This window comes from Cnephaeus nilssonii, assembly GCF_951640355.1.
Source record: "Cnephaeus nilssonii genome assembly, chromosome: 16".
Taxonomy (NCBI): Eukaryota; Metazoa; Chordata; class Mammalia; order Chiroptera; family Vespertilionidae; genus Cnephaeus; species Cnephaeus nilssonii.
In genome coordinates, this window is record NC_137087.1 from 18,017,436 (window position 1) to 18,038,555 (window position 21,120).

General features: G+C 41.2%; 1 protein-coding gene across 14 annotated transcripts in view; it reads left to right on the forward strand.

Moving 5' to 3' along the window:
- The window catches only part of USP54 (ubiquitin specific peptidase 54), a 113,462-nt gene that overhangs the window by 23,940 nt on the left and 68,402 nt on the right, over positions 1 to 21,120 (forward strand). For 9 of the 14 annotated variants that reach the window (XM_079793839.1, XM_079793833.1, XM_079793846.1 and 6 more), the window contains exon 2: positions 19,149 to 19,988. In XM_079793839.1, coding sequence (XP_079649965.1) covers positions 19,842 to 19,988 — 147 coding nt within the window. In that variant the 5' untranslated portion in view covers positions 19,149 to 19,841. Of the gene's footprint in view, positions 1 to 538; positions 554 to 1,489; positions 1,767 to 19,148; positions 19,989 to 21,120 lie in introns of those variants that run through there. The other 5 variants (XM_079793841.1, XM_079793842.1, XM_079793843.1 and 2 more) reach the window with 3 other exon arrangements.

The window sequence follows — 21,120 nt, forward strand, 5'->3', positions numbered from 1 at the left end:
GTCAACCTTTACCTTAACTGAGCCTGTCTTTTTGCATCTATAATAACATACCCTTGAAGTGTCTGGGTAACTTGTAACTTCCCTTTTCTGGACCCCTTGGGGCACAACCTAATGTGTTTGGACACCAGGACAGATATCACAAATTCCTTCATTGTTATCATGTTAATTGTTCCTGCACCCACCTAAGTTTGTGTCTATCATTTTACTTTTTATCCAATCTCAGGGGTTACGCACCCCTTTGCTTTCTCCCACCTCTCTAGTCTATCACCAATGGATTTCATGTAGCCCATGTCCTATGGTCGGTCCCCCCTTTGATTGCAATGTATAAATATTGATGTAACCCGCCATTCTCAGGAGCATTATCTCAATTCGTTGAGGTTCTGCTTCCCGGCATTTGTTGACAGTTTGGCTCAAATAAACTCACAAAAATTCTTTACAGGTTTGAATGTTTTTATGTTAACAGGTTGATTCTTGTATGTGTCCTGACGGGGGTTCAAACCTGCAACCTTGGCATATCGGGACGACACTCTAACCAACTGAGCTACCTAGCCAGGTCTTCTTTTTTTATTTAAAAAAATTTTTTTTATGGGGGTATTTTCTTGTTGCCAAAGTACTACTTTAATTTAGTATATTGTTAAAATGTAAGAGCTTAATTCGTTTTGGGCATTGCCCACATCTGTTTAATTTTACCAATAAATCTTAAATATTTTTTAAACATCAACTCTCATATTTTTTCTCAACCTATAGAAATACAACAGACCTTCATATTTGGCTAGGATTCTGCTGATGAGGTTTTTTATGAGTATGCCTATAAAACAACTCCTTTCAATAAAGCTGTTTTATAACTGGAGTGATACATAGAAGGGTGTGTTGGTCCTCTGGGGCCTTTGTGCCCTGCCTACAAATGTAAGTTCTGGGCTGACTGGTCAGTTTGGGGGCAAGACCTTGCCTGCTGTTTGTTTTTGGTGATAGAACTTGGCCTCTTCCCTAAGAGAGGGGTGGAGATCTTTCTCTGTCCTCGCCTTTGGGGTTGGAAACATTTGAGATCCAGTGCATTTAAAAATGGATTCTTGAACCCAACAGCTCAGTTTACACAACATTTTTTCTTTAAGAGTGTGCATTGTTTAAGAAAGTTGCAGGAATTTTGCCTGTTAAAATCATTTAAGTCCTGACAGTCTTGGAATTCTGAAAAAAGAATTCAAATAATGACATTGTTTTAGTTTTTGACAAAGCACTATAAAAGTGCCTTTTAGTGCTCTTTTTGACTGAGCGCAAAGGACTGTTTTTACTGCTGGCCCTTCTTTTGGAAGCAGCTGCCACCCTGCAAACCTTATTGTTATACTGCTGACCTTTGTCATCAGGAATGCCCCTGGAGGAAACAGCCTCCTAATTGTTTTTGTTAAGCCTCTATGAAGTTTGTGATTTGTCCTTTCAAGTTACTTTTGGTTAGTTTCTTAAGTTTACTTTGTTTGCATTTATTTGGGGGCTCCACCTTTTCAGTTTTATCATGAATTGTCAGTGCCGAGTTCCTGGTAGGTGGTATAAAGAATTGCTCTTTCCCTCTTATCCTGTTCTGTGGGAAAACTTTGTGGTTTAGATTCACAGTTTCCCATTGTTGTTAGCTGCAGTTGTCTCCTCCCTCCGACCCTTCCCTCCCCACAACTCTAGCTCTTCCCCCTTGTCCCTCCCCATTCCTGTATCCCTTGCCCCACAAATGTCCTTGTGATTGCTGGAGGCCTTTTGCTGGAGGTTGAGTGTGCATTGGGGTAAGTATCTTTCTTGTGGTAAAATTGGGTAGATGAGGAATGTAGGAAACTGGTTAGTCATTGTGAAGTGTTGCTTTTAACAGCCACATTTCAAACTCTGAAATTGAAGTTTTAGGACTCTTAATTTTCAGGAGGCTTCATTCATGCTGACTGTTGTTTCTGTTCTTCCCTTTTTTCTTTCAATTATCAAGGCTTTGATAATTTGATTTTTATTATTGGTTTAAAAAGCTATTCTCATAGATTTTCTTGAGCTTGTTAAAATTAAGGGCAAGGGTTTTGGGGTTAATATTTTAACTTTCCTTCTAATAGAAGGTTATTTGTGATTTTATACATATTTTCAGTATTAACATACTGATAAAAATAAAAATGAAGAAAAGATCTTATTTTGTGGCTAAGGTGGAAAGTAGCATTTACTTCCAGAATCAGAATGATTCTTTTTTCCTCTTAGCAGAATGTTGTTGGCAAAACTCACTAAGATTTTGGCAATATGTTGTCAAGTCTGGGAAATGGTTTTCTGAGTACTTCAGGATAACAGATGCTTCTGGGAATTATTTTTGGGATGTTAGATTTGTTCATTAATACCTGCTCCCTAGAGGCATGAGATCTATAATCCTTTGGAAAGTAAAATATTTAATATTTGAATCAATGTCACTTTCATATCATTCTATTTTTTTGGATTGTTTGTTTTGATCTTCAACTAAAACAGAAACTGTGTGTGTGTATGTTATTATTTTTTACACAGAATGGATGGTACTCTGATATTTCAAGGAGTTATAAGTTGGAGCCTTGGGTTCTGCAGAAGTACTGCTAATTAAAAGCCATTTTCATGGTAGACATTGTAAGGAAAAACTTGTTCATGGGATTTTATTACTGTTCAATAGTGAGTTCCTGAGCTCCTACTATGTGGCAGGTATTAGTTCCTGTGCTAAGTGCTTTGCTTCTAATTCCCACTACAGTCCTGCCAGGTAGGTAGTATTATCTCCCCCCCCCCCCGCCCCCCCTCCCACCAAGCAGTCATGCATAGGTAGAAAGAACATGGGGTATTCTTTTTTGCAAAATGAGGAAAATAATCCCTGTTTGGTAGATTAATTGTGAGAATTAAAGGATATACCATGTTTCTAGTGCCTAGCACTGAGTTGGTGTTCACTAAATGGTATTTACTATTATCATAATTTTACAGCTGAAAAAGCTGGAGAGGCTAAGTAACTTCCTGAAGTAAGTGGTAGAGCTAGGATTTGAACTGGCTCAAAACCTGGAGTCTGGTATGTTTTTGCTTGAGTATTGTCAAGGCTTTCAGAATAGATTTCAGTGGATCCCTGCCCATCCTTCCACCTCCTTCCCCTACAGAGGAGGTTGTTTTTTTGTTTTTTTTTTAAATAGATGCCCTTCTTTCCCTGGTATCCTCTGTCACCTTCCCAGTCATGTGCTTGGTCTGTCACACTGGAGTTGCTTGTGCCATTCAGTACCAGTGTTCTCCCAGCAGAAATGAGTCAAGCTGGTGCAGTCAGTGGTTTCCCTTCCTATTTTCCTCTTGTTGATAGAGCCATCATGCTTTCATTATTGTTTGTGATGAAATAATTTGGGTAGTGGTGTGTTATAATGATTCATAAATAATGCATAGTTGCAACCAAGGATTTAAATTAAAAAGCTTTAGTGGTTTAAAAATTAGGGGAAATCTCTGGTTCTAAATTATTGAATCAGAGGATAATATAGGGCAACTTTATGGAACTCATAGTTATGATTTTGCTATCCTGGGGTCTAATATAATTGCTATTGATTCTCTTTCCTTTATCCACAGCTGTTAACTGGTTGGGTATTAGCAATCTGTTTGAGAAAGAACGTTGTGTTTGTTCTACTGGCCATAGAGTATCTTTCTTCCATAGACCAAACACAAGATACTGAATTGGGTATGATATGATTCAGACAGTAGATTCATGGAAGAGCTAGAGAGATGACTGGTCATGCTTATAAACTAAGTTATCTCTAAATCAAAAAATGTGTTTCACAACACTTAGTTCTTCATTCATTCTTTTATTTAACTACTATTGAGCCTCTGTTGAGTGTGAAGCAATGTAACTTTTTACATTGTAGTCTAATAAAGTACTCATACACTGGTTAAATACTGATTAATCAAGTTCCTGGGAGGGAGAGATTAAGTCCCAATTGGTGGGAAGTGGTATTTAGACAATCCTTTGGAAAATGAATTAATATAAATGACTATTCCTTCCTGATAGGGTGTGACTATTATTAGTATCTAATACTATAATTTGCCAGCAGAATGTCTTTTTCAAGCAGTTTTACTGAGTGAAAAAGATTAGTAGCATTAGGTAGGACTGGGAAGATCGGGGTGGAGAAGAAGATAATATACACAGATAATCTACCATCATTGCCCTTGTGTGTTTTAAGGGCGATGATGGTAGATGAGGTTGTAAATGTGCATAGGTTAAGATTGTGGAAGGCCATTTAAGGCCAAGTAGGTTTTCTATAATTAAAAACAAATTTTTGTTGTTGATTTTAGAGAGAGGAAAGGGGGAGAGAGAGAGATTGCCCCAACCGGGGATGGAACTTACAATCTGGGTATGTGCCCTGACTGGGAATTGAACCTGGTCACCTTTTGGTGTACAAGACGAAGCTCCAACCAACTGAGCCACACCGGCCAGGGCAAGGCCAAGGAGTTTTGAGAGTATTTCATCACTAAAGTTTTCTGAACTAAATAGTGATTGATTTGAGTCTGCTCTGGGCAATATTTTATAGATAGAATTAGAAGGGGAAGAACAATTTGGAAGTTATCATAATACTTAGATGAATTGTTTTGAGACTGCGTTATTTTTAGAATACATTTCCCTCAATTTGATATTGCTTTGGGTTTATGCCATCAGTTATAATTTAATCTTATGGAATTTTTATGGTAAGTGTATGGATGTGTTAGTAAGAGAAACGGAGAAGGGAGAGAGGATGGGTATAGGGGATGGTCAGTCATCATAATCATAGCTACTCTTTATAGAGCTCCTATTTTGTACCTGGCCCTAAGATACTTTGCATATATAATTTGTTGAATACTCTCAACAAATTGCATTTATTATAGATAGTAAATGACTTGAAAGTGATGGAGCAGGATTGGAATATAGATTCATCATCTTTTTCATCATCATCATCAAAACATTTATGCCTCACTAAATACCAGGTACTGGGCTAATTATACATACACTATACTTTATTTCATTAATTTGCATAATAATCCTATGCGATGGATCTTATTTATTAGTTCCATTTTGCTGATGTAGTGCTGGGAGACTTCAATACTGATTCAATAACTTTATTAAGATGACACAGTTGTTAGGTGATGAAGCCCAGACCTGTTTTACTTTGCTAACTCTGGGTCCCTAATTCTAACTCTGGGTCCCTAAGTTGTATAATTCACATTACTATATTCTTTGGGAATGGTACACCTTGGATATCCACTACGAGCATGGTGTTTCCTGATGTTATCCTATCTAATAATAGACAAATATGCAAATTGACCATACCTCTGACACATCCACAAGCCACGCCCACATCCAATCAGAGCGAGTATGCAAATTAACCCAAACCAAGATGGCTACAGCCACAGAGAGCAAGGTTTCCTAGGTAACAGAGGAAGCCAAACTTTCCGCCTGCCCTTGCCAGGCCTAAGCCTCCACTCAAGCTACAAAGTTTCAATTATAGAAGGTAAACAAGTTCAAACAAATGGCGGCAGAATGGAGCTTGAGAGAGCAGGCCAGGGTTGCCGCCGGCAACAGGGGAAGCAAAGCTTTCCGCACACCCTGGCTGGGCCCACCCACTTAAGGCAACAAAGTTTCAATTATAACCCCAACACAAATGGCTGCCGCAGCGGAGGAGCCCCAGGCTTGGCTCCGCTCCGGGCTACAAAGTTTCAATTGTAGAAGGAAAATAAATTCCAGATACCAGGGCCTCCCCTTGGGTTGCCAGGGGGCGTGGCTGGCCTGCAAACCACCACAGGCCCCTCGCTCAGGCCGCCCCACACCACAAGGGAACCCCCACCTGATCCGGGATGACCTTCAGGGCAAACCAGCTGGCCCCCACCCCTGTACCAGGCCTCTATCCTATCTAATAAAAGAGTAATATGCAGATTGATCATCACTGCAACACACAATATAGCTGCCCCCATGTGGTCAAAGATCCTGCCCCCATGTGGATACAAGATGGCCACCACAAGATGGCCAGCAGGAGAGGGCAGTTGGGAGGCACCCGGCCTGCAAGGGAGGGCAGTTGAGAGGGACCAAGCCTGCAAGGGAGGGCAGTTGGAGGTGATCAACCCTGCAGGAGAGGGCAGTTAGGGGTGACCAGGCCGGCAGAGGAGGGAAGTTGGGGCAAACAGGCTGGCAGCAGAGTGGTTAGGGGGTGATAGGCTGGCAGGCAGAAGCGGTTAGGGGCAATCAGGAAGGCAGGCAGGCAAGCAGTTGGGAGCCAGCAGTCCTGGATTGTGAGAGGGATGTCCGACTGCCCGTAAACGGGCAGTCGGACATCCCTTGAGGGGTCCCATATTAGAGAGGGTACAGGCTGGGCTGAGGGACAACCCCCTCCGTGCATGAATTTCGTGCACCGGGCCTCTAGTTCAATATGATTGGCCCTGCAGAGGCTGTACTTTTTAAAAAATAACCTTATGATTATTTATTTTTTAAATGTTTATTTATTGATTTGAGAGAGAGCTGGAGAGAGAGAGAGAGAGAGACAGACAGACAGACATTGATTTGTTGTTCCACTTATTTATGCATTCATTGGTTGATTCTTGTATGTGCCGTGACTGAGGATCGAGCACACAACCTTGGGTGCTGGGATGATGTTCTAACCAACTGAGCTACCCAGCCAGGGACTCAGAGTCCACACTTAAAAAAAAAATATTTTTTAAAATTGATTTCAGATAGGGAGAAAGAGAGAGAGATAGTAACATCAATCATGAGGGAGAATGATTGATAGGTTGCTTCCTGCATGCCTCCTACCAGGGATCAAGCCCACAACCCAGGCATGTGCCCTGACCTGGAATTAAATGGTGACCTCCTGGTTTTTAGGTCAATGCTCAACCACTGAGCCACACCAGCTGGGCTCAGAGGCTGCACTTTTAACCACTATGTTCTTCCTACTATCATGCTGCATTCTTTAGATAAGTCAGTAAATTATATACTAGTATACAGCTCTGGATCTTCATAAGGAGTGGTTAAGTAGCCTTCAGTTGTCATTTCTTAGTTCTTAAAGTTTGTCACTTGTAACAAAGTGAAATATGTTTTCATGTCTTTTTACTTTTGTTTTTCTACTGGTTTTGGACAAATTTATTGTAAACGACATTTTCCTAAGTTCTTATGAAAGGAAAAATAAAGCTTTCTTTCCTTTATCAGCATACAATTCTTGTTGTACATGATGTAATAATTTGAAGTTGCCAGAGACCAACCCTCAGAAAATCATTTGAGTTGAGTAATTGTGTTCGCTAGGGAGTTTGAGAAAACCAGCCCATGAATCAACAAATAACTTAGGTTTTTTTTTAATGGTTGTAGATGGTTATCTGTCTTTATTTTCCAGCTTGAATCAGAAGGAAATATTAATTCAATTGATATAATCTCCATTACAAAAATTTGTCTGCAGTATCTCAAATTGAATATAGACATTTTGCAGGCTCTTTTATTTAAGGAGAGTTAGAATTTATCAGGATGTTGGAATTGATTGTTCTAGGTACTTACCCATCAAACAGCAAGTTTTTTCTTTAGTTAATTTTTAATGATTCAATGTCTGTTATATTCAACCTCTGTTTGGAATAAAAAGCTGTTCTTACGGAATATATAATGTTATATAATGTAGTCCATGTACACGAATAACATGGGGGAGGATGGGAATGCTGTAATCTAAGCCCCACTTGCACTGAGAGCAGAGAAGATGAAATAGATGAAGAAAATGGAAAGGTGAGAGAGGGAGGAAATCTGAGAATGCTTTTGATGTAGCTGTTCCTTGTATAATAGTTATTATTTTTAAAAAGAAAAGGAGAGGAAAGGCACTCCAGGTAAAGGCATTATTAGAGACTAGACACTGAGGAAATAGAGTGCAGAGCATATTCATTATACAAAAAAGAGTTAAGTTTACCTGGTGTGGAGGAAGAGTGAGGAGCACATACTAGGTGCTAGGTGAAATGTCTGATCAGGGAGTGGGTGAGTAGAAGATATAGCTAGACCTGGAGGTAACATCTAATGTTTCTCAAATTTGTGCAGTTGCTAGACATTTAATTAAATCTTATAAATTAGTGATTTTACTGGTAGAATATTTTATACTAGTGGACTGGTGCATGAAATTTGTGCACGGAGGGGGTGGTTCCCTCAGCCCAGCCTGCACCCTCTCCAATCGGGGACCCGTTGAGGGATGTCCGACTGCCAGTTGAGGCCCGATCCCTGTGGGACATTCCTCCTGCAATCTCGGATCGCTGGCTCCTAACCGCTCACCTGCTTGCCTGCCTGACCACCCCTAACTGCCTCTGCCTGCCTGCCTGATTGCCCCTAACCCCTCTGCCTGCCTGATTGCCCCTAACCTCTCTGCCTGCCTGCCTGATCGCTCCTAACTGCCCTCCCCTGCTGGCCTGATCTCGCCCCCAACTGCCCTCCCCTGCCAGCCTGATCTCACCCCTAACTGCTCTCCCCTGCTGGCCTGATCTTGCCCCCAACGGCCCTCCCCTGCCGGCCTGATCTCGCCCCCAACTGCCCTCCCCTGCCAGCCTGATCTCACCCCTAACTGCTCTCCCCTGCTGGCCTGATCTTGCCCCCAACGGCCCTCCCCTGCTGGCCTGATCTCGCCCCCAACTGCCCTCCCCTGCCGGCCTGATCTCGCCCCCAACTGCCCTCCCCTGCCGGCATGATTTTGCCTCCAACTGCCCTCCCCTGCCAGCCTGATCTCGCCCCCAACTGCCCTCCCCTGCTGGCCTGATCTCACCCCCAAATGCCCTCCCCTGCCAGCCTGATCTCGCCCCCAACTGCCCTCCCCTGCCGGCCTGGTTGTCCCCAACTGCCCTCCCCTGCCAGCCTCATCTCGCCCCCAACTGCCCTTCCCTGCCAGCCTGATCTCTCCCCTAACTGCTCTCCCCTGCCGGCCATGGCTACCCAGCACTGACTGCAGGACTGACTTCCGGTGTTTGGTGCAGCCTTCGGTCAGTCGTTACGGACCCTGAGTTTTTATATATTAGGATAATAAAAGGGTAATATGCAAATAGACCAAATGGCAGAAAAACTAAACAACCGATCAAAGCGTAATATGCTAATGTTATGCTAAGGCTGCTCAACCGCTCGCCATGATGTGCACTGACCACCAGGGGGCAGATGCTCTAACCGATAGGTTAGCTTGCTGCTGGGGTCCGCCAATCGGGACTGAGCGAGGTGGGTCGGACACATCCTGGAGCCCTCTCATGGTCCCTCCCTGGCCTGATTGTGCACCGGTGGGGGGGTTCCCTCAGTCTGTCCTGCACCCTCTCGCAATCCAGGACCCCTAGGGGGATGTCGGAGAGTCGGTTTCAGCCCATCCCGCAGGCCACTCCCCTTGGGAGGGCGCCCGATGCAGGGCTCATGGCAGGGCTCATGCAGGGCTCTCCCGATCGAGACTCATTGGGCGTGAGCCCGTGGCAGGCACAGTGGGGCTGGGATGAGTGGAAGCGGCAGGTAGGAGCTGCAGGTGGCATTGAACAGTGGGTTTCGGCCCGATCCCTGCAGGCCACCCAGAGGGACCCCACCCGTGCACGAATTCATGCATCGGGCCTCTAGTATGAATATAAAAATATGGGAATGTAAAAAATTCACAATCAAGAACATGAATCCATTTTTAAGAAGCTGTCTAAATAGATCTGATTGACTGCTTTGGTTTTTCTTTCTTTCTTTACTTTTTCTATTTATTTATGTTTTTGCCCTGTTAGCAATAGAATAGTGGACAAGAAAAAATTATGGAAAATAAACTTGTGAAAAATCCATCCATTGCCCTGGCTAGGTGGCATGGTTGGTTGGAGCGTTGTCTCGAACACCAAAAAGTAGTTGGTATGTTTTAAAAAAATTTAGTTGGTATGGAAAAGCCCCTGGAAATGGCTTGAGTGGACCTGTGAGTTGGGTGGGGTGGAGTCTCAGGGAATCACCAGGGCAGGTGAACAGTGTTAATCAGGTTGATGAAGACTCAGATATGGTGCCCGCCTGCCAGCTCTATCGGGAGAGGGCTTAGCATAGGAACAATGGCCTCTGCCAGCACTTCTGTCTGGGAGTAAGCTAAACCTGCAGACCTAGCCCCAGAGCCAGACAATTCAGTTCTTCCCTTTATGTCCCTGGTGCCTTTTGAGATGCTGCCCCAGCACTGGAGCTCAGAGGGAGTGAGTCCAAGTAAGTCCATATATGGTCCCTTTAAGAAAAATGCCCAGGACTTCAGCAGCCCTTGTCTTACTCAGCCACCACCCCCATTGGTATTCTCAGCCAGAAGTTATGGGGACTAGGCTTCCTGGCACTGGAACCTTGGGATGGGGGGCCTGGTTTGGGGCTGGAACGCCTTGCTCCTCAGGAGGGGACCTCTGCAGCAGAGATATCTCTCCTGATTTTTAACCATCACACATGGGTGCGGGACCAGCCTCTCCAAATCTATAGGCTTTCTACCAGTCTCAGTGTAGCCTCTTTATATATTTAGTTATAGGACTTCTGTCCAGCTAGATGTCATGTGGTTCTGAATGATGAATGTTCTGTAAGTTAGTTGTAATTTAGATGTGATTGTGGGACGATAGGAGTACTCATTTACTTACGCTGCCATCTTGACTGGAAGCCTGTATATTTTCTTTTTCCCCCCTTTTTTATTGATTTCAGAAAGGAAGGGAGAGGGAGAGAGATATAGAAACATCAATGATGAGAGAGAATCATTGGGCTGCCTCCTGCATGCCCCCACTGGGGATCGAACCCCCAACCTGGGCATGTGCCCTTGACCGGAATTGAACCCGGGACCCCTTCAGTCTGTAGGCCAGTGCTCTGTCAACTGAGCCAAACCAGTGAGCGCAAATGGTTTCCCTATTTAAGAAAACTGAGCAGTTTTTCTTATCAAGTTTTGAGGATTCTGTGTATATTGGATACAAGTAATTTATCCATTATGTGATTTGAAAACATGAGGTTGGCAAAAAGTAGGTTTGCAGTTGTTTGTATGGAAAATACAATAATTAATAAATAAATAGTAATACAAAGGATAAACTATGTTTCACAAACTCACATCTATAAATCTGCTTTTGCCCATCCCTGTATTTTCTTCCGATCTTTCACTTGTATTCTCATTCTCTTAACAGTGTCTTACAAAACATAGTAGTTCTTAATTATGATGAAGTCCAGTTCTATAATATTTTTAATGGATTGTGCTATTGTTGTTGTATTTAAGGAATCTGCTTAACCAAAGGTCACAAAATTTTCTTCTGTCTTCTAGAATTTTTAGTTTAGGTTTTTTATTTAAGACTATGACCTAAATGATTGATTTCTTTCACCAATGTTTTGTAGTTTTCAGCATACAGGTCCTACATATATTTTGTTACATTTATACCTAAGTATTTTATATTTTGTGGTATTATTGTGAATGGTACTTTAAAATAATTTAAATTTCCATTTGTTCATTGCTAGTATATAGAAACACAGTTGACTTTTTAAAAATAGACTTTGTATTTTGTGACCTTACTGACCTCACTTACTAGTTCTTAGAGGTTTTATTATTATTTTTTTTGGTAATTTCCTTGGAATTTTATAATGTAGAACATCATGTTGTCTGTAAATAAAATAAAAGCAGTTTTATCTCCCATTACAATCTATATATTTTTAAACTTCTTTTTCCTTGTCTATTGCACAGGCTAGGGCCTTCAGTATGGTGTTGAATAGGAGTGGTAATGTTACCGGAGAATTGAATTTCTCCATTGCTAATGGGAGTGGGGTTCTTGGGGCGCTGCTGGAATAAGCATTTTCGGAGGCCCACATGGGAGGATGAAGATGCGGTAAAAGGCTTTATTTTCATGGAGTTACATTTTTCAGGTTCCAAAGTTCCATTTCCCTTATTCCAGTCCTATAAAAGGTTCAGCTGAGGCTTTAGCAGAGCTAAAGCGAGGCCAGTGTCCAGAGTTTCCATTTTATGGTGGAGCTGGGTTCGATGTAGCATCAGGCTAGTTAAAGTCCATTAGTCCATTGTGTGGAGTCCACATGGTTGTGGGCCACTTGGGTGAGTGCAGAGCAAGAGAGCCCCATAAGGCAGGAGTCAGGGGTGAGCAGCAAGAGAGAGAGAGGGAACTTTCTTTATTCAAGAGTTAAATATCAAATCTTCCTGGGCTTGCAGTGGCTATGCCTATTTTGGCCAGTGACCTGCTCCCAGGTGTGATTGGCAAGCATCTTCCCATATCATCCAGACCTTACTGGGCATGTGTCTAAATTGCAGCTTCCCTTTGCTCCTTTCCAGTTACTAATTAATAACCAGGTTATTACAATGGTACCAATAAGAGTAGACCTTTTTTTCCTTGCTTGGACCTGAAAAAGGTAGAAGTGCTCCTATCAAAAACTCATTTTGGCTGGTAACTGATATTATTCTACTGCTAAGGAAGTTTAAGCTTTTTGCTTTTTTTGTGTAAAATATACACAAATAAATAATGGGCCTGGCCAGCGTGGCTCAGTGGTTGAGCGTCGACTTATGAACCAGGAGGTCATGGGATGATTCCCCATCAGGACACATGCCTGGGATTTGGGGCTTGATCCCCAGTAGGGGACGTGCAGAAGGCTGCTGATCAATGATTCTCTCTCATCATCGATGTTTTTCTCTCTCTCTCCCCCTCTCCTTTCCTCTCTGAAATCAATAAAAATATATTTTAAAAAATAAATAATGGCACATGTTAAAAAGAAATATTAATAAAAAAACCCCAATATCAATGAAATGGAATGGCAAGAGATGGAAAGCCCGAAAAACTTAGCTATTGTAATAATCTAAATGGGAGGTAATTGTGGTGTAAACTAGGGGGATGACAATGGAAGTGATAAAGAAGGCTCAATACAGAGATTTTGAAGGGAGAATTGACAGGCCTTTGTGATGTAGATAGGAAAGGGTGAGGGATAGGAAGAAATAAAACATTACAGATGTTTTAAACCTGAGTTTTTGGAGATACCATTAGTAAAAATAAGTAAGTATGTAAATAAATAAATAAATAAATAAATAAATAAATAAATAAATAAATAAATAGAAGGGTCAGAGGAGGAACTATTTTAGGTGGTGGTGCAGGGGGTTAGGGGGAGGGGAAGAGATAACTTCAGATTTGGACATGTTCAACTTGTTACAAAAGTGGGACAATTTGCAAGTATTGGTAATTTGGTTTCAGGGTTCACAAGATTTGTGATTTATCAGATCAGAAGTAATGTTTGAAGTTCTGACAGAGAAGGGGATGAGAACACCATGGGAAGTGCTATAGAAAAGAGCAGGAAGGTCTGATTTAAACTTTAGGGAATGCCCACTTTTAATAAAGTAGCAAAGGATAGAGAAAATGAACTGTCAGCAATAGGTCTACTGTTCATTTGTCATTCTTTCATTTTATTCATTCTCTTGTTTTCTTAATTCACCCAACGAATCCAGGATTGTATAGTATCAGGTAAGCCAGAGTTAGGTGTTGCAGAAAAGAAGAATAAGGCCTATGGGAAGAGCCAGTAAGTTTTGAAATTAGATTTCTTTAGAAAGTGAATGTTCCATGAAGTAAAATTGTGGTGGCAGAGTAAGGAGTACCATGTTCTGATGGTAATCAAGGAGAGGCAGCAGTTGTAAATTATTAATTGTAGAGACATTTAGTAGTGAAAGGTTGAAAATTTTTTAATTAGGACAGTAGGTATAGGTGATAAGTTCAAGGTGGCCTTTGTTGTTGCTGGGTTTTGTTGTTGTTTTTTAAAGAATATCAGATATCTCTGTGTGGTTATAGTTAAAGGGAAAAGAGCCCTTGAGGAAGGGATGTTTGAAAGGTAATAATAACAATCATTTACATAACACTTATAGTATGCCAGCCATTGATATTAGCACTTTGTATGTATTAACTAATTTCAGTCCACATAATAACCAATAAGATAGTACAGATATAGTTTGGAATTGTTACTGGTGGAGTTCTTGGGATGGTGTGAGGAAAATAATTTCCTGAGGCCTCCATGGGAAGACGGGGTTTCATGGAAAGCTTTATTGATGGTGTAAATTAGGGGGATTCCCCTCTAAGGTCCCATCTCTGTCCATCTCACATGGAAGAAATCCAATCTTGTCTTCAGCAGGGCCAGAATTAGGGCCACTGCCCAGAATTTCTGCTCCACATGTAAAGTAGTCCATTCTAGCATCCTGCCTGTGGAGTCTGCATGGCCAAGGGCCATGTGCCTGCTTAAGGCCACATGGCTATGGAGGTGAGTGCACGGGTGAGTGGGCGTCACAGAGCAAGAGAAAGCAAGAACAAGAGCTCAAAGAGAACTCTCTGTCTGGGGATTTTAACCTTTCAAGATTAAAATCCAAGCTTGCATTGGAATCTACCCCCTAGCCAACCATTGTTCCCCAAGTAGACTGACAGCAAGCACCTTCCCTGACTTCACTGTCCATCACCCTCTTTGTTTGGTCCATTCCCCCAGTGATCTTCAGGGAATGGACAGGTGGTTCCCTGGGGAGCATAAATTTACACCATCCCCCTAATTTACACCATCAATAAAGCTTTCCATAGCATAAAGCTATAGCTTCTTGGTGAAGCTGCTCAGGTGTCCATGCTTATAATGTCTGGCCTCCTCTTTGCTCTCTTCCTGTTATTAATATTAATAAACTAGCTAAATATGACAATAACATAATTATTGACATGTGGAGTGTACCAAGGAATTAAGGTAATTGGCTGTTGATTTATCAGGGAAAATATAGTTCCTTAAGTAAATTACAATAGAATAACAGAATCTAGAGATGTGAGCAACTTTCCTGGTTAAACTGTTTGGATATCTTGTAGGTGCACTTTGACTTCTAATGTTAGGGTTACTTTTGGCTTTAATCACTAGTAATGGGTTACTTACTGTTCCTTCATTAGAAACAGAGATACTCTTCATGGTTTTTCCATTTGAATCATTGATTAGTTGAACACGGTCATTCTTTGATGACCTTCTAAAATGTTACCCTATTCCTTGTTATAGGTTCAGTTGTTTGCCTTTTTAAGTTAAACTGCTCTTTATTGATTGATTGATTGATTTGAGAGAGAGAGAGAGAGAGAGAGAGAGAGAGAGAGAGAGAGAAGAGAGAGAGAGAAAGGCAGAAAGAGAGAGAGAATCAATTTGTTGTTCCATTTATTTATGCATTCACTGCTTGATTCTTGTATGTACCCTGACCAGAGATCGAACCCGCAACCTTGGCATATCAGGATGATGCTCTAATCAACTGAGTTACCTGGCCAGGGCCGAAATTTTGTATTTTTAAAATAATTGTAAAATTCAAATGTTTCTCCAAGCACTTAGCTAAATTGTGCTGATATATCACTTATCCTATGTGAGGTTTATTGTTCTTTTTATACAATTAGAAGACTTATTCCTGATAACTTACAACTTTCTGGTATCCTGAGGTCCCAAAACCAAAATTTACTTTTCTGCTTTTAGGCATAGTAGGTCACTCACTAAGTGAACTTATTCATTGCTTATTTTGAAAACTTGCTAGTACTCTCATGTGCTTATCACATTAAATCTCAGCCATTGTGTGAAATAGGTATTGTGTCACTGTATTACAGACCTGGAAAACAAAGTTCAGAACACCTAAGTAGTTTAGGATTTTACAAAGCAGTAAAAATGTGGAAATTGAACCCACTTCTTCTAACTCAAAGTCTAGTCCTAGTCCTCTTTGTATAATATCACAATTATTCTATATCACTTGCTCCTTATAGCGATTTGACATTATACTGTATTTGAGCTGTCCTTTTCACAGAAATGCATTCAAGTTTTTTTCCATTTTATTTTGTCATTATATCTATACTTTTATATATATTTAGTTTGAGATTGCCAGGATCATCTGGAATGATACTATTATCTACCAGTTTAGTAATTTTAGTTATAATTTTGCATTGGATCATTAATATGCATATAGTACAAGGTAATTTTTACATAATTTTAAAATCTTTTTATTTTGTAGATATTAATTCCTTTTCAGATTAAAAACATAATTTAAAACTTCGAGAAGTTGTAAGAAATGGTACAAAGAATTCCCATATACCCTTTAGCCAGATTTAGATGTTAACATTTTGCTATATTGATTTGCTTTACCATTTTCTCTTTCTCTCCCTCTTCATATATACATATAAATACATACACTCCATATATACATATAAACTTATAATTTTTTTTCTTCTGAACCATTTATGAGTAAGTTACAGACATTATGCTCTTTTACCCCTAAATACTTCAGTATTGCTTAAGAAGTTCTTTTCTTTTTTTTGAAAAAAAATGTTTCTTAAACAGATAGAAAGAGGAAGGGAGAAGGAGAGCGAGAGATAGAGAGAGAGGGAGAGAGATATCCATGTGAGAGAGAAACATTGATCCGCTACCTCCCCAACGAGGGAACAAATCCGCAACCCGGGCATATGCCCTGACCAGGAATTAAACCAGCAACCTTTTTGTGCATGGGATGATGTTCAGCCAACTGAGCCACACCAACCAGGGCATGTTTTTCTTCTTTTAAATAGGTTGTTAGAGCCATGTGGGTAGAACTCTTATTTTCTCATGTGCCTTTAGTAGATGACATTGGAAAAGAATCATGTTGTTTGGTGCTAGCCCTGCCACTTAAGTGAAATATTTTGTCATCAGTACTTCTTTGGACCATTTGTTATTGCCTCTCTGGGCTTTGTTCTTTTTGGCTCTCACCTCTAGTTTCTGACACACCTAGAATGTGAGAGCTGATTGCTTTACCCTACATAATACTGCCATTCAGAGCCTGGAATCTTTTTTCTGCTATTGTCTATTTTCCCTTTGCTCCCTAAACCCAGGGGTGTGTACTTCGGGCAGGCTGAGTTTCAGTGAGCTCCTAATGTGGACATTGGAAGCCCCACCTGCCTGCCAAGTCCTTTTGGCTGTGAGCAAAGTTGAGGCTTGGTACTTGTCATTCCTCTGCAGCAGTTGAGCTGAAGGAATGCTGCAGGGCTTGTTGGAAGTTGCTTAGCACCTTGCGTGGGTGTGTGTGAGGATGTGTGTGTAGAGTTGAGGGTCTTGTGTAGTTTGTGTGGGAGACCTGAAATTGTATCATGCTAATCATTAGGCAGTATTTATTGAATACCTCCTTATGACTAGCACTGTGATAGGAGCTCTTGGAATCTATATATATAAAAGCCTAAGCGACAGTTACAACCAAAAAGACTGGAATGACTAGTCGACCAGTCGCTATGATGCGCACTGACCAGGGGACAGATGCTCAATGCAGGACTGCCCCCTGGTGGTCAGTGCGCTCCCACAGCCAACCTCCCATGGCCCCTTCCCCCAGCCAGCTGGCCCCCATCGGCCCCTGGTGCTAAACCATTCGTAGAGACCTGCTTCTGGGTTGGGGTTTCATACATAGCAGAGCAGCTCCCTTGCTGTGATCTATTGAAAGTCAGCCCGGGACACAAGGGTTTGTCTCGCTTCTGTCCTCTCCCTTCCCTGGGGAAGGAGGATGGGGGGAAGTGGGGAACTGCACAGTGGCTGGGCGACTGGTGTCTGTTGCCGGCATCTGTTCCTTCTGCACCCGGGCCCAGCAACCATTGCCTCCTCTCCAGACCCCGCCGGGGCCTTCAGGCCCTGGGCTGGGATGGGGAACTGGGGGTGGGTGGCGGCAGAAGCGGTCCCTTTCTCAGGGGGGCCAAGGGCTGGCTCCCTCCTCAGGGCTGGCGGCTAACCTCCCGCAGTCCCTCCTTCCCCCACAGCCAGCCAACCTCCCACCGTGGTCCCTCTTGTGGCGGGCCAACCTCCCAAAGTCCCTCCCCCCACCCCTGTGCACGAATCGTGCACTGGACCTCTAGTAGTATAACAAAATACTTAATTAAATCACAGTATATTAGGCAAACAATTCTAGCTCTGCCACTTACCAGCTTTGATTTGGGCAAGTTAATGTCTTTAAGCCTCACTTTACTTTCTATAAAATGTAGCTATTAAATCTTACATGATAGGGCTGTTGTGGAGATTGAATAAAGAATTTAAGTATAGTGTTTAGCACATGTCTGACACTAGTTAGGATTTCATTTCATACAGTCATATTTAGGATTTATGACTGACACCATATAAAACAAAGAGAGTAATAAAACAAATAGAGAATAATATAACTCTACAGTGTGTAATCAAATACTTAAATTATGACATGTAAATTATAAATAGTCTGGGAATTTAGAGAAGAGAAAGAACAGTCTTGTGCAACCATTTAATGTTTCTGTGCCTCAATTTTTCCAATGGACACATTGTGGAGATGCTAGGTGACATCCCCGAGAATGATTAAGGTATTAGAGCATTTAGCCTTTTTAGGTGGTTTATGTGATGGTGGAAAAAAGGGAGAAGCTTGAGGAGCTGTTAGAAACCAAATTTGACACTTATTCTTAATTTTTTCCTTATGTGGTCATGGCAGCCTTATAGGAAAATTTGAAGCTGGAGATTAGAAGCATTACCTTCCAAGGAAGGTTCTTGCTTTGGTATTTCTCCCTGTTGCCTCACTGGCATTTTAATTAGTTGAGAACTCATGTTGGTCAATGGATGGCCTCTGATTGTAAGCACCTCGGATATAATATGAGGATTAAGTGATTTGTAGCCCAAATTATCTCTCTGATCTTCTGGCAAAAATATAACATACTAACAGACAGGGCAGGATAAGATTTAGTTCTCTTGGACTAATGTTAAGGACATACAGTTTACTTACCATGAGTAGTTCTCTGGGATGTGACATCTTTACTTGAACAGAGTCCAGACTGATAACTTGGCCCTCCCAACTTTTAAATAGCCATGAATATGTAAAATACCTTTGAAAATTTCTTTACTTACAATATCCAAAAGAAACTGTTTCAACTCCTTGTTTGGTATGTACTTACTTGGTAATTTTTTTGTTAGCCTGATTTTGGAAAGTGTGTATTTCGTTTTAATTTTTGTCTAGATCAATTTTCTTCTAGAAAATTTCAGAGAAGTTTCCCATGAAAGTAAAGCTGCTCATACTTTTCCCCCCCCCACTTTGGTTTCTCCTTTTTGTTGTTAGTTTTTTTTCTTCTTGGAATTGTTTGCCAAGGTTTCAAGTTTATAGTGAGAGGTGAGGCAACGTTGATCTTGGCAGAACAGCACAAAGCCAGTAGAGTCATTAAGTGACGCAAGCTTTTGCTTTTTTTTTTTCTTTCTGTTAAAGCTCTCTGGCACAGCTGGCTATTCTAGTCACAGAGGAAAAGAGGAGAAGAAGTTCTGGGTGGAATGATAGAAGATGTTTGGAGCATATTAAAAAACAGCAGCAGCAACAGCAAATGCCCCATATAACTCAAACAAGCTTCTTAGCTCTGTGGAATCTATGTCAGTTGCTTAGAACTTGAGTTTTTACTTCAGAGGATGATGGGACAAGGCAAAAGAAGGCGAGGAGGGTTGTGTTGGATTCTTGCTTATCTGTCTGCCTCTCCTTCCAGTTGGAAAAATCTTCAATCCACAAGAAGCATTGTTAACAAGCCTAAGGAATACATCTTACCCTGATCCTGGATTCTGTTGGAATTGAGGATTACAGCCACTTCACCAGGATTTTATGGAGGTAGTTCAAGAAAAATAGAAGGAAACAATACTCAAGAATTTCTCTGTTTATATTAGTCCTGTGCCATGTTAAATTTTGGGCATTGTTTGGAGCAAGTTGGGGACAGCTCTTTCATGTGGATATAAGTGGATACCTGCATTCCTCGAGCTACATATATGATGTTTGGAAAGCTGTAAACTCAAATTCTTTCAACACATATTCATTAAATTCTGGATTCTCCTTCGATTAAGGACTTCAGCAGACAGAAACTCCCTCATCAAAAGACACAAAACCTCCTCTGTGTTTTCAGGCTAAATGTGAACAATCATGTCTTGGAAGAGAAATTATTTTTCAGGGGGCCGTGGTAGTGTCCAAGGGATGTTTGCACCTCGAAGCTCAACCTCTATAGCCCCCAGCAAAGGCCTCAGCAATGAGCCAGGACAAAACAGTTGCTTCCTCAATAGTGCCTTGCAGGTAAGGGCTATTTCTTTCTTTTTGGTAAATGTATTTTAGTTGCTGGTACTGTATTTCTAATAACTCTTAAATGTAATACTTGACAGTCTCTGTTTGAGGTCAGCACCCTAAGATCATTTTTTAGGTTTATGTGTGTGATCTTAGGCAAGGCACTTTATCTCTGAGTCTCAATTACCTCATTGGTAAAAAGGGGATTAATATGATAGTGAAATAATAACTGTAACTACTACTACTTACCTGCCTAAGTAGTAGTACGCAGACTAGATGATCTTACTACTTGTTTATTGACCTTTTTTCCTGATCAGTCTCCTGTTTCCTTTTTTTTCCCCTTTCACACTAAGGTGTCTTATTACCCTAGTTGCTTTTCTCTAATATAGAAAGCAAAATTCTGCCCGGCTGGTGTTGCTCAGTGGTTGAGTGTCGACCTATGAACGAGGTGGCCACGGTTCGATTCCTGGTCAGGATACTTGCCCAGTTTGTGGGCTCAATCCCCAGTGTGGGGCATGCAGGAGGCAGCCAATCGATGATTCTCTCTCATCATTGATTCTCTTTTTTTAAACATATTTTGTTGATTTTTAAAAAAATGTATTTTATTGATTCTCTCTCATCATTGATGTTTCTGTCTCTCTTCCCCTCTCCTTTCCTCTCTGAAATAAAAATATATTTTTTAAAAAAAAAGCAAAATTTTTTCCACAAGTCAGACTTTCTTGTATCATAATTTTCAGGCTTTTAGCATATATACTGAATGGAGTCCAGTCTTTGTCCATTTCTTCATCTCCTTCCTCTGAGATCACACGTAGTAGCTCATAATTGGTGTCTGGTTAAATATGCCTGAACAGAGCTAGTGGAAAGTAAATTTTCCTGAGATGATTATCTACTCTAGATTTTCTCTTTTGGTGTTGCTTGCCACCTTAGTGGTCGCAGAATCCCAAAGCTTCCTGATCTGCTTAATCAGGCCCATAGTGTTAGGTTCATACCCCTTGTCCTAACTTTCAAGTAATCCCTTTCCTCTCTTTTATACTTTTCAGAGTAAAAGTAAATGAAATTTTCCACCCAAGACAATTATTTGCTTAAGTATTAGTTTTATACCTTAGATTTAATGAGAAAATAAGTTGTTAATGCAAGAAGAAAA